The sequence below is a fragment of the Lissotriton vulgaris genome, chromosome 4_1 (assembly GCF_964263255.1).
Source record: "Lissotriton vulgaris chromosome 4_1, aLisVul1.2, whole genome shotgun sequence".
Classification (NCBI taxonomy): Eukaryota; Metazoa; Chordata; class Amphibia; order Caudata; family Salamandridae; genus Lissotriton; species Lissotriton vulgaris.
In genome coordinates this window covers 2141744785-2141758502 of record NC_141691.1, presented here as the reverse complement: position 1 = coordinate 2141758502, position 13718 = coordinate 2141744785, and the positions used below count along the sequence as shown (strand labels likewise).

At 41.9% G+C, this 13718-nt stretch overlaps 1 protein-coding gene across 1 annotated transcript in view; it reads left to right on the top strand.

Moving 5' to 3' along the window:
- Positions 1–13718, top strand: part of LOC147725257 (vomeronasal type-2 receptor 26-like) — a 206459-nt gene that overhangs the window by 150205 nt on the left and 42536 nt on the right. Inside the window, exons 6-7 of the mRNA XM_086918224.1 lie at positions 2409–2624; positions 7134–7257. Coding sequence (XP_086774350.1) covers positions 2409–2624; positions 7134–7257 — 340 coding nt within the window. The remainder of the gene's footprint in view (positions 1–2408; positions 2625–7133; positions 7258–13718) is intronic.

Sequence of the window (13718 nt, the reverse complement as noted above, 5' to 3'; positions counted from 1 at the left end):
TCACAATCTGTGTTACCTCAACCTTAGAATTTTTGGGGGAGTTTGTAAGACTGTAGATCTGTATGAATGAGTAGTATGTATGTTAGATAGTGTGTGTCAGACAGGGTATTAGTTTTTTCTTCATTTAATTGTAATTGTGTGTGTCTTGTAAAGCGCACTTCTACCCGCACCGCAAGCCTCGTAGCGCTATAGACCGCTGGGGAACCCGTCCTGGCTTTCCCTGTGAGATAGTCCCTCCTGGGAGTCTCCAAGGTGAAACCAGGCATCCCCGGCGTTTGTGAGGGGCCGTTGTGGAGATGAGGCAAGCTAATGCCCAGAGTTGCCGAGTGTGATCTCTGGTTGGAGTAGGCACCGATGCGAGAATTATCAAGTCCGCTGATCCTGGTCCAAGACCCTGCCGCGTGGGGAATCGAACCCTGGTCCGGGCCGTTCTCTGCTCTCGGGTCTGCCGCCTCTAACCAGTGAGCCACACCACATATTTTTCTTAAAACATATGGTACTCTTTGATATAATGTAAAATTATGTCATTTACTTCTGTAAAAGATACAAAAAAAGAAAGAAACATTTTAAATAATTTTGATAAACTAACGAAAAAAAGAAATAAAATATATCTAACGAAAGAAAAGATATTATTGTCCCTGTACTAATTTGAAGGCTAATTGTTTAATTTTGTGAGTTGTGCCACACAAGAAATTAGGATTAGACCATGGGGGAATTTCAGTATATTTGCAAACAGTGACTTGAGTCATTCAAGACCTGCTGTAGAGCGAAGTTCAAAGCTTCTTCCAAGAGTGAAATGTATCCCAAACATAAGAAGCGCACATGCACAAACCACTCTCCAGCCCCAGCACCGTAAACTAAGAAACAAGTCACGAGTCAGAAAGACATTATCCGGCGCAGTATCAAGTTAAGAAAGGCAGCCATCTTAAAATCTAGCAGACATACTATTACACTGAAAACATGCTCAATTAAAGACAACTTATATACTAACTGTGGGAGGATGCTGGTAAACTCTGTCACGCAGCAGTTGGTGGAGTTTTTGCAGAACTCCGTGCTCCAAGAGGGGCACTGAGTGGCAAAACTCTGTGGACGCCTCCAGCAGAGTGGAGTTTGCCGCTCACCCCTAGAAATGAGACTCAAAAGGGATGGTTGAACAAAAGCATAGACACCCCATGTCAGGAAATCAGGGATCAAAATCAGAAAACAATCCCCTTGGGAGCAAATATATAAACACCAACACTATTTGTCACACAAATCAAACAGAATTCTCATTCAGACAAAGTGGGCCTACTCAAATAAGCATATATTCTGATCTAGAGTATCCGGTAAGTGACAAAAAATTATATAACAATAAATAAAAATAGTTCTTGCAATTTATTACAAATATCAATGCATATACACCTTAATCACAGAGTTAAAATTATACATTTCAGGGACAAATTTGGAATTCAAATATGTCATCCAAATTTAAAAACAGATGATCACAGTAATCAATGCAGGTTTAAAAACACAATCGCAAAGTGAGACAAAAAGAGGCAGCACGAAAAATAATTTTAAATCTGGAAAACATCACGATGGTCAGACAAACAGATAAATAAAATATATATATGCACACAACTTGAACCTAACAATTCCTGTGAAATATCAATAATCACGTGTTGCATTCGTCATTAATCTGAGATGTATTCCAATACAAAGCATCAACACATTTCAGTGGGTCCAACGTAATATCTCCCCACTTTCTTCAGGAAATAAAGCTTCTTCCCACCTCGTATTAATAATTCTACGTAAGAAAGTAAAAACAAATATGGACACACATATTAAAAGACCTTTTCTTTGAACTGACTTGATTCAAAAGTCCACAGCAGCATATTGACCAATCCAAACCTTGTGTGGGCCCTCCTATGCTCTAACCTTTTGAAACCGAAAACATATTTAGTAAACTAAAACTACATACACGCATCCTTCATTCATACAGTAGTCCGCCACCCAGGAGCACATTCTCTCAAGGTGCAATGACTCCCCCATATGGGTAAAGTTAAAAAAATGCGGGATCCAACCACCTCCGCAAACTCGCTCACCAGCACTAAGGGGCACATGCATCATTGTTCCGTTTTGCGATTCGTAATTTGCGATTTTTAAGGAATCGGAATTTGCGAATTGCAAAACGGGATCCATCATTATTTTTTAATTTATTTTAAGGAATCGCCAAAAACTCGAATTCGCAAAAAAAAAACGAATTTTCTTTGCGAATTCGCAAAAAATTGCGATTTCACATTTAGCGAATTCGCAAAATGCATTGGATTGAGGACACACCCAGGAAGCCTACACACTAATTGAATGCACCTGAGACCCAGTTTGAAATAGGGAGTGGTAGTTGGTCAGTACAGCTTTGTTTGCTGAACCAGGAGGACTGTTTTTTGAGAGCTGCAGAGGGAGAAATGGAGTCAGAAGGTGGAAGTCAAGACCTGCATGCTAAAAAAAGGAAGATGAAGTTTAGTGAGCAGGAGTTGCAGATATTAATAGAGGAGGTTGCTCAGAGGCAGGAAGAGCTTTTTGGAAAATTGTCTTTGAAGGTCCCAGAAGCAGTCACAAGAAAACATTGGCTGGCCATTCAAGCCAAGGTAAATGCTGTGGGGGTTGCTCACCGAGACATCACCAACCTGCAAAAAAAGGTGGTATGACTTACGCTCTCGCGCAAAAGAAAGGATTGCGACAAGGATCAATAGTGCAAATAAAACTGGTGGAGGCCCTCCCAAGGACACACCAACTACCCCCCTGAGCATGCTGGCACTTCACAAGGTAAGTGTACATTGTAAATAGCTTTCATTTTCATATTCATGTCCTTGGTGTGCAAGATGTAATTACACATAGTACTAAAGCTCATGTTTAAACCCCTTTAAGAATTGGACACTTTGCTTTTGCTTAAGGCATTTTATTGCAGGAAGCAGTGCATCATGGGAAATGTAGTTTTCCACAAAATTTTCTAAATTATGTTAATTTTTCATGATTTAAGTTATGAAACTATTTAGTTTGGGGTCCCTGAAATAGAATAAAACACGGAATCAGTGATTAGGGCATGTGGAGCCTAAAAGAGGCTGAAGTCGATACATGCAGCGTGTGCTTACCGCTTTTAATGCCGTCAATCTCCACGGGTCCAACACAATTAAAAGGGGGGAGATAATGTCTTAAGTGAACACTGTAAAGAAGACAGTGTATACATCAATTAACCAAGTCGAGTGGTGGATTTTATGAATAAAGTGGTCGTCAGTTTACCTGCTATGGGGAACACCTCTACATCAAGAAATGCAATTTTGGTAGTTGACTGTTCAAGGCTTAATTTTATATCCGATGTCTTGGAGTTTAACCATTGGTGGAACAGGGACAAGGTGTCACTGTCACCTGTCCACACCATGAACACATCATCGATAAATCGAAGCCATGTTCCGACATGTTGGTTAAATGGGTTGTTGTTGTGTATGTATGTATTCTCATACAAAGACATAAAGAGTACCGCTAGCTCCGAAGCAAAGGGGCAGCCCATGGCATAAGGCATCCTCCTTCGTCCTGACCGTAGGATGCATGCGCTACGGTATAGCGCCGGTTGGAACGATACCAAACTGCACGGACGTCAGACTGCTAAGTAAGTGTCACTTCGCGCCCTGTTTCCCTTTGTTCCCCTGCTCCCCCTGCTCGACTTGGTTAATTGATGTATACACTATCTTCTTTACAGTGTTCACTTAAGACGTTATCTCCCCCCTTTTAATTGTGTTGGACCCGTGGAGATTGACGGCATTAATAGCGGTAAGCACACGCTGCATGTATCGACTACAGCCTCTTTTATGCTCCACATGCCCTAATCACTGATTCCGTGTTTTATTCTATTTCAGAGCCCCCAAACTAAATAGTTTTAAGAACTTGGACACCCTATATGCATGGACTTCGTTTACCAAGGTAATTCCTTTACCGTGGGTGCTACTCTCCGTCATTGAACCCATTCCGCGGTTCTAATCTATTGTGTCACCTCCTTTTTACAGCATGACGTTGTTTACTCATCGTCAACTTTAAGCCCCTGAAGGTTGAGAAGGCTCCTAAATCGGTAATACACATGCATCCCACTATGATAAGACAAGGCATCTGCCCGGGATTCCCCACTCCCTTTCTCACTTGATTTTTCCCTTGATTTTTCCCTTTTTTCCATAGACCTCAGAACAGACCCCAGAACTATTGTTGAACTTCTTCTAACTTTGAACTGCCATCCGTCACGTATAGGGGTGAGAATTTATTTGTGTTGTCACCGTCTTACCTACGACAATTAATTCTGTCTCCAGAGTATTAATAGAGGTGCCCTTTCTTTCGAACAGGCACACGTTCGCAACCCGACAGTTTTAGAACCTTACCTGACCCTGATACGCCATCCTTGACACATAGAGGTGAGAATTCCTCCTTTTTTTCCCTACATTCACGCCACGTGAATTTTGTCTCTACAATCCTAATAGGGTTACTCTTTATTTTAAACAGGTCCACGTTCACAAACCGGCTTTTTGCTGAATTCGAAAGGACACTGATTAAATAAAGATTCTATACTATATACGTAAGGTGAGTAACAAGTGAAAAAATAAAAAATGCGGAGATAAGATGTTTTAATTAGGACAAGGAGAATGCTCTTTACTATCACGTTGTTCTCTTCTAGACCCTGGCCCACGTGTCCTACAATCCCTACGGTCTCTACTACATGCTATTGCTCCATACTTATTGGTAAGCCTTTGAGGGTAGGCTTGAGTCGCTCAGCAAATAATCCAACGATGTTTGGTCCTGTACTGAATAGACTAGTTGTTCAATTCATGCCTCTTAAACCTTTTTTCTTTGCTCTATTCTTCTTTTAGAGAATACATTAGGCCCTGAAGAGAATCCCCAAGAACTTGGTGGGATTCGAAACGCGTAGGCCCTGCCACACACTGGTCTGCGAGAGCTGTTGGTCATCTAATGAATGTCTCCACAGTTCAACGTTGTACATTACCTCGGATCAAAAATTCCAATGAGCTTTGTTTAATTCATGTAATAGACAGGAATGTACTTGGCAAAAAACTAATTTTTTTTTTTCACTTTTTTGTAAATCCTTTGCAGGCCGTGGCCTTTTCTTTCCTTCTTTCTCTGTAGGGGAATGTATATATATTGTATTATACACAGTGCGTTTTCTCCTTGACGGTTTGAATGTGTAATGTTTGACTGTGATATGCATGTAATCTTGAATGAATGACCAATGTATAGCTTTATTCTAATGTCTTATGTGTCCTTTTTTATAACAATCTCCTTTTGTATGATAAACTGAAGAAATGTGTTGAAATATTGATGTTATAATTTGATAAAATAAAAAGCTATTAATTAGCACTTCCCTTTCTGGAATTTCTCTTCTAGTATAGGACGTTTATTTATTCACTTTAATTAACTCATATCAGTACTGGCAACCCTGTTTGTTTCATATTTATTGCGGCTCAGCCTTATTGATTAGAGCCAGCCCTTAGTTGTTTCTTGCTGATATAAAGTAAGTAGCACAAAGCCAATCAGGACACAGCACACACAGTGCACGCAGGGGTCATATGCCCTCATGGCAGACTCTGGACACATTACAAACTGGCTCCATTGTGTCCATGCAAGGTTGAGCCCCACCTGGATTCCTCTTCCAATACATTAATTTATGACCCCAAAGACAGCGACTCACATTCCTTAACAAAAAAGTGTCACTGGAATTGTTTATTGCATTCAATGTACTGCATATAAACTCATCTCAGAACAATTGTAAATTGAGACAGCCCTCAGACCCAATGTCTGTAGCTGTTCTTCTGTCCTCACTGTTTAACTAAATGAACTGTTCCCGCTGTGCTAAATGCCACATTTCTTGTTTTTTTCTCAAGGTATTTCATGTTCAAGCCACATTTATCTACAAATGATTCTTTACAGTGTGTGAGAATCAACATTTTAAATGCAGAACCCTGTCCACACATCATGCAGTTTCATTCTTTATATGTGCCTTGTTATATCTAGGGCCTCACTTAAAAGGTCTTGGCGTAGGGCAGTTCTGCAAGTCACTTTGCTGCGCTGCCTGACGCCAAAGTGCAACCGTGCACCATGGTGGTGCAAGGGTGCAAGGGTGCAATGGTGCAAGGGTGCAAAAGTGCAAGGGTGCAAGGGTGCAAGGGTGCAAGGGTGCAAAGGTGCAAGGGTGCAAAGGTGCAAGGGTGCAAGTGTGCAAATGTGCAAGGGTGCCTGTGTTGTCTGCAGAATTGTTTTTGTAAAGGAAGGGACACCTCCTGCACAAACACATTCCTGGAAGCTTTTTTCCTCTTCGCATGTTTGCTGCAGAATGCAGAACTCATGAAAAGGGGAAAAAACAAAGAGAAATAAAGTGATTTCCAGCACTTCCATGGGGAGGGGTAATGTTTTGGCGCATTGCCAGGTTTACATGATCTTGTAAATCTGGGACTGAGTCAAAATCTATGGGTGTTGGTTGGGAAAGCTCCCCGCAGTTCCCATGGAACACCTCCGGAGCGCAGGGTGAGGCAACGCAGAAGTTTGCACTGCCTTTCCGTACTCCATGTCCATGAGGCATTCCAAAACCCACGCATAGTGGCTCTGCGTCGACTCATAGATACGAGTTTCTAATTTCCCTCGCTTGTGCATCATAATGGCTCCGGCCGTGTAAGGGGTGCATTAATAAGCCCCCTAGTGTACTGCAAAATAAAAGCACATTCTGGAATATATTTAATTTCCTTACAATGAGGTATCACATTATATTTGACTCATTAAATATGAAATGTTCCATGGAATACATTTAAAATATTATCATATTTCCCCCTAAACCACAGTTTTAAAACATACATATCTGAAGTTTCAGTCAAACACTGAAAAGTAAATGGATGACACCCAATGATGTTCAAATTCTCCAAATCATTGTAAAGCTTATTAAAATCAATAAAAAAAATCATGCAATTTAAAAAAACATATTTTACTTCTTTGTGCCTAAAAGAGGAGTCCACATGGACGTTAGTGTGTTTGGTAAATGATGCATTGTCTAGCAGCTGCCACTCAACAAATGTATCCCAGCTTCTTCTTTCTTCTACTTGGCTTCACAGGCTCCGCGCTCTGTCTGCAGTGAGAGCTGCCTCCCAGGGTACCGCAAAGCTCCAAGAGAAGGGAAGCCAGTCTGCTGCTTCGACTGTGTGCCGTGTGCAGATGGAGAGTTTTCCAACATGACCGGTATGTGGAAGATTGATGCCCTAAAGACTCACATTAAATAGATGTTCAATACTGGGAAAAATAGTTATGTACTCACAAAGATTAGGAAGGAGGTATTTGCACAGCTGCAGGTAATCAAAGGTGCAACAGGTAACGATATGTTGCGTGCAACCAGGGGTGAACTCTGTCTGTGCCGGTCAGCGTATGCTCAAAGACTAATACAAAGCTACCCCCAATGAGAGGTAGACTCCCCAGTGCACTGCGAGATGATGACACAAAGGTCTAAAGATTTAAAGCACACTTCATATCAACGTTCAATCCACAAGGTTCAATGATTCTTCATCTTTAATGCATATACATTATGCTCCATGTATAGGTCATCATAATCCAGACATTGGTAATATATATCATCCACAAAATTATAATCCGATATTCAATGATCCCAATGCATTTCGGGCTGAAACGTAGCCCTTCCTCAGGGGATAGCTCTACAAACAAAGGAAATACCAACATAAGGCCTGATTCATACGTCAATGAAAATTACTGAATGTGCACAAATACTGAACTATCAATGTGTATCAGAAACAAACATTCAAGTAAACCAAACACGAGGTGTTAATCCATACAAAAACCAAACTTCCCAAAGTGCATGCACCAGGTAAGAAAACGTGTAGAAGGTAAAAAAGAAAACAGTCCACGTGAAGGAGTTACCGTGCATGTAAAACAATAGTGACAATGGTGCAACATCGCGGAGAGAGACCGCTAGAACCCCAGACTCCCAGCAAGCGATATGATCAAATGCGTGTAAAGAACGTTTAAAGATCCCGTTTAGGAGCGAAAGTGCACCCAAAGCTGTATGGCGCGTGGTTCAGAAAAACGGACCGTAAATGTACACCCAGCAAGATAGAAAACAGTCCCCACCAAGAGGTACTTACAGGGAACGCTGTCAGCGCGATCACACATTCAACATCGGTGGCAAAGATACAAACGCGCCGACTGTAATGCCGGTTAATCAACACTCGTAAACATAGAAGATGGACAGTGGGGCGTCCGACTATGGGCGCCATCTTAGAATGGTGAACAATACATGGCAACACTCAAAAGACAACCCTTAGAACAACCATCCACAAAAGTGAAGACAGGAAACACTAACAATAAGAAGTGGAAAATGAACACAAGCTCGATGAAGTATAAACTGAAGGAAACAAACAGAAGAAAAAGCAACAAGATGATAGACTGTGAGTGAAAAACAGATGAACACATAACAGATAATTCAGAGATAACACAGAAATTCCATGCGATCATTGAGCCCGTGTGGCTGCATAGTCGCCATGTACCGGATCCAAAAGTTCTCCCTCTTCAATAAAGTTTTTTTGTTGTCATGTGTCACTGGTACTTGTTCCAAAATTTGATATTTCAACTGGGCAACTGTGTGGTTATGATCCAGAAAGTGTGCGGCAACAGTAGATTTTACATTGCCAGTCCTTATGTTACTCTTGTGTTCCAACAAGCGTGTCCTGACTTTCCGTTCAGTGTGTCCAATGTAACACTTGCCACAAGGACACTTCAGTAGGTAGATGACGTTAGCAGAGTTGCACGTGGCATTTACACGTAGTTTGATTGGGTAACCCTTCATAGGGTGATTCACAATGTTCCCCAATATGCAATTGTGACAGTTACTGCAGTTGTAACAAGGACGAAGGCCCTTAAAAGTCGCTGGTTGACATTCAGATTTGGGTTAGCATAGCATCTCTTTCAGGTTTCTTCCCCTTGTGTATGCAAACAAAGGTTGTTGTGCAAAGGCTCCCTGAAAATCAGGTTCCAAGCTCAGTAGTGTCCAGTGTTTAGAAATGATGTTTTTGAATTGTTTGCTCAATACAGTCTACTTGGACACTACTACCATCCGGGTGTTTTCAGTTCTGGTACGGACCTGTAGAAGTTCATCACGAGTCATATTCCCACAACGGGTGACTGCCTTTTGAAGTGTTTGTGGCGGATAGCCACGAGCCTTAAACCTCTCAACCATATTGTTCATTTCGAGTTGACAGATCTCATCAGATGTAACGATGCGTTTAATGCGCATCAACTGTGAAAGAGGTAAGTTCTGTTTCAACCCAAATCGATGAAAACTTTGATAGTGTAACATTGAGTTACGGTCAGTAGGTTTTCGGAAAATGGTGGTGGTCACTGTACCTGCATGTCTTTCTACCTTCACATCAAGGAAATGAATGCTTGATCTATCAAAGCTCCAGGTAAATTGTATGCGATCATTGATTTGATTCCATGTATTCAGAAACTCCAAGAGAGCTTGTTCTGTACCAGACCATAACATAAAAATATCATCAATGAATCTTAGATAAAGCTTCCCACAATTGATCCAGGCAGTCTGATTCAATATGTAAGATTCTTCAAAAGATTTCATAAAAGTGTTAGCGTACGACGGCGCTGTGCAATTGCCCATGGCCGTCCCGCAGAGCTGATGGAACCATTTCTCAGATACTGTGAAGTAACTATGGTACAGGGTGAAGACCAATAGTTCCATCAACAGTACCTGTAAATCCGAGTCAAGATTAGAATGGGAAAGTTCATGTTCAACAGCCATTAAGCCTAGGTCGTGAGGTATCGAGGTGTATAGCGAACATACGTCCACCGTGCATAATATCAGATCTTGATCTTCTAGCGTGCGGACGGCTTGTTGTAACTTGATCAAAAAGTCAGTTGTGTCTTTGACATGAGATCTTGTGTTCAACACGAAAGGCTGGAGATATTTGTCTAAAAACTTCCCAGTATTCTCGTGAATGCTCCCTCTGGTAGAGACGATTGGTCTCATTGGTGGCCTGGTGGGGTGCTTGTGCACTTTAGGCAACATGTATAACACAGGTGGTCTCGGGTTGATGGGTGTCAGATAACGCCTTACTCTGTCATTGATGGTGCCATTATCAAACGCCTGACCGATGATTTTCACCAGGATTGAAGCAAACTCATTGGTCGGATCAGAAGGTAAAGGAGCATATGTGTTAAGATCAGAGGTATGTATCACGATTTGTTCTGCGTAGTAAGTCGCATCCATGATCACCAGGGCGCCGCCCTTGTCAGCCGTTTGGCAGACTATCGAGGAATTGTTAGCGATTTTCTGAATGATGTTTTTTTCTGATTTGGTTAAGTACACTTGGGCAGAAGTGTACGCCCGCCGACGCCCGAATCGCCCTTATAATCCCTACTCTGAGAACGAAACTTCGTCATCGGATGGTGACACAACGGCACGTAAAACCTCCAAAGCAGCTGCTGAACAACAAGCACAGCAACCTGGCACCTCAAGCTCTGCGGTTCATTTTTTAGAACAGGATCAGGATCAAACCAGCGACCCAGGAGGGGCAAAACTCGCAGAGGCCGAAAAAGAACAGGTCAAAGCAAAGAGGGGCAACCGACGAAAATGAGTGATCACGAGAATCTGGTTATTAACATTTCATCCACCCAGTTGAATGAGGAAGAAGTTCGCGTATTACAAAAAGGACAATCTTTTGTTCCCACCACTAGGACCAATACCTTGGAACTTAAAGTGAGCATCTTTAAACTTTTACGCAATGTACGTTTGAGACACTATTTTCAAAATGTTATTGCTACACCTTCACGAGACGATGACATGTTGAGAGGACTACGTCCCCACAGTACCTTCACGGCTCCCGTGAGTCACAAAATAATAGACACGTTTGAAAATTTAGTGAAATGTGACATTGCCAAACTGCCCTTTCAATCTAAGGTCAAACGTGAGAATTTAACCAAATCAGAAAAAAACATCATTCAGAAAATCGCTAACAATTCCTCGATAGTCTGCCAAACGGCTGACAAGGGCGGCGCCCTGGTGATCATGGATGCGACTTACTACGCAGAACAAATCATGATACATACCTCTGATCTTAACACATATGCTCCTTTACCTTCTGATCCGACCAATGAGTTTGCTTCAATCCTTGTGAAAATCATCGGTCAGGCGTTTGATAATGGCACCATCAATGACAGAGTAAGGCATTATCTGACACCCATCAACCCGAGACCACCTGTGTTATACATGTTGCCTAAAGTGCACAAGCACCCCACCAGGCCACCAATGAGACCAATCGTCTCTACCAGAGGGAGCATTCACGAGAATACTGGGAAGTTTTTAGACAAATATCTCCAGCCTTTCGTGTTGAACACAAGATCTCATGTCAAAGACACAACTGACTTTTTGATCAAGTTACAACAAGCCGTCGGCACGCTAGAAGATCAAGATCTGATATTATGCACGGTGGACGTATGTTCGCTATACACCTCGATACCTCACGACCTAGGCTTAATGGCTGTTGAACATGAACTTTCCCATTCTAATCTTGACTCGGATTTACAGGTACTGTTGATGGAACTATTAGTCTTCACCCTGTACCATAGTTACTTCACAGTATCTGAGAAATGGTTCCATCTCCCTGCGGGACGGCCATGGGCAATTGCACAGCGCCGTCGTACGCTAACACTTTTATGAAATCTTTTGAAGAATCTTACATATTGAATCAGACTGCCTGGATCAATTGTGGGAAGCTTTATCTAAGATTCATTGATGATATTTTTATGTTATGGTCTGGTACAGAACAAGCTCTCTTGGAGTTTCTGAATACATGGAATCAAATCAATGATCGCATACAATTTACCTGGAGCTTTGATAGATCAAGCATTCATTTCCTTGATGTGAAGGTAGAAAGACATGCAGGTACAGTGACCACCACCATTTTCCGAAAACCTACTGACCGTAACTCAATGTTACACTATCAAAGTTTTCATCGATTTGGGTTGAAACAGAACTTACCTCTTTCACAGTTGATGCGCGTTAAACGCATCGTTACATCTGATGAGATCTGTCAACTCGAAATGAACAATATGGTTGAGAGGTTTAAGGCTTGTGGCTATCCGCCACAAACACTTCAAAAGGCAGTCACCCGTTATGGGAATATGACTCGTGATGAACTTCTACAGGTCCGTACCAGAACTGAAAACACCCGGATGGTAGTAGTGTCCAAGTAGACTGTATTGAGCAAACAATTCAAAAACATCATTTCTAAACACTGGACACTACTGAGCTTGGAACCTGATTTTCAGGGAGCCTTTGCACAACAACCTATGTTTGCATACACAAGGGGAAGAAACCTAAAGAGATGCTATGCAAACCCAAATCTGAATGTCAACCAGCGACTTTTAAGGGCCTTCGTCCTTGTTACAACTGCAGTAACTGTCACAATTGCATATTGGGGAACATTGTGAATCACCCTATGAAGGGTTACCCAATCAAACTACGTGTAAATGCCACGTGCAACTCTGCTAACGTCATCTACCTACTGAAGTGTCCTTGTGGCAAGTGTTACATTGGACACACTGAATGGAAAGTCAGGACACGCTTGTTGGAACACAAGAGTAACATAAGGACTGGCAATGTAAAATCTACTGTTGCCGCACACTTTCTGGATCATAACCACACAGTTGCCCAGTTGAAATATCAAATTTTGGAACAAGTACCAGTGACACATGACAACAAAAAAACTTTATTGAAGAGGGAGAACTTTTGGATCCTGTACATGGCGACTATGCAGCCACAGGGGCTCAATGATCGCATGGAATTTCTGTGTTATCTCTAAATTATCTGTTATGTGTTCATCTGTTTTTCACTCACAGTCTATCATCTTGTTGCTTTTTCTTCTGTTTGTTTCCTTCAGTTTATACTTCATCGAGCTTGTGTTCATTTTCCACTTCTTATTGTTAGTGTTTCCTGTCTTCACTTTTGTGGATGGTTGTTCTAAGGGTTGTCTTTTGAGTGTTGCCATGTATTGTTCACCATTCTAAGATGGCGCCCATAGTCGGACGCCCCACTGTCCATCTTCTATGTTTACGAGTGTTGATTAACCGGCATTACACTCGGCGCGTTTGTATCTTTGCCACCGATGTTGAATGTGTGATCGCGCTGACAGCGTTCCCTGTAAGTACCTCTTGGTGGGGACTGTTTTCTATCTTGCTGGGTGTACATTTACGGTCCGTTTTTCTGAACCACGCGCCATACAGCTTTGGGTGCACTTTCGCTCCTAAACGGGATCTTTAAACGTTCTTTACACGCATTTGATCATATCGCTTGCTGGGAGTCTGGGGTTCTAGCGGTCTCTCTCCGCGATGTTGCACCATTGTCACTATTGTTTTACATGCACGGTAACTCCTTCACGTGGACTGTTTTCTTTTTTACCTTCTACACGTTTTCTTACCTGGTGCATGCACTTTGGGAAGTTTGGTTTTTGTATGGATTAACACCTCGTGTTTGGTTTACTTGAATGTTTGTTTCTGATACACATTGATAGTTCAGTATTTGTGCACATTCAGTAATTTTCATTGACGTATGAATCAGGCCTTATGTTGGTATTTCCTTTGTTTGTAGAGCTATCCCCTGAGGAAGGGCTACGTTTCAGCCC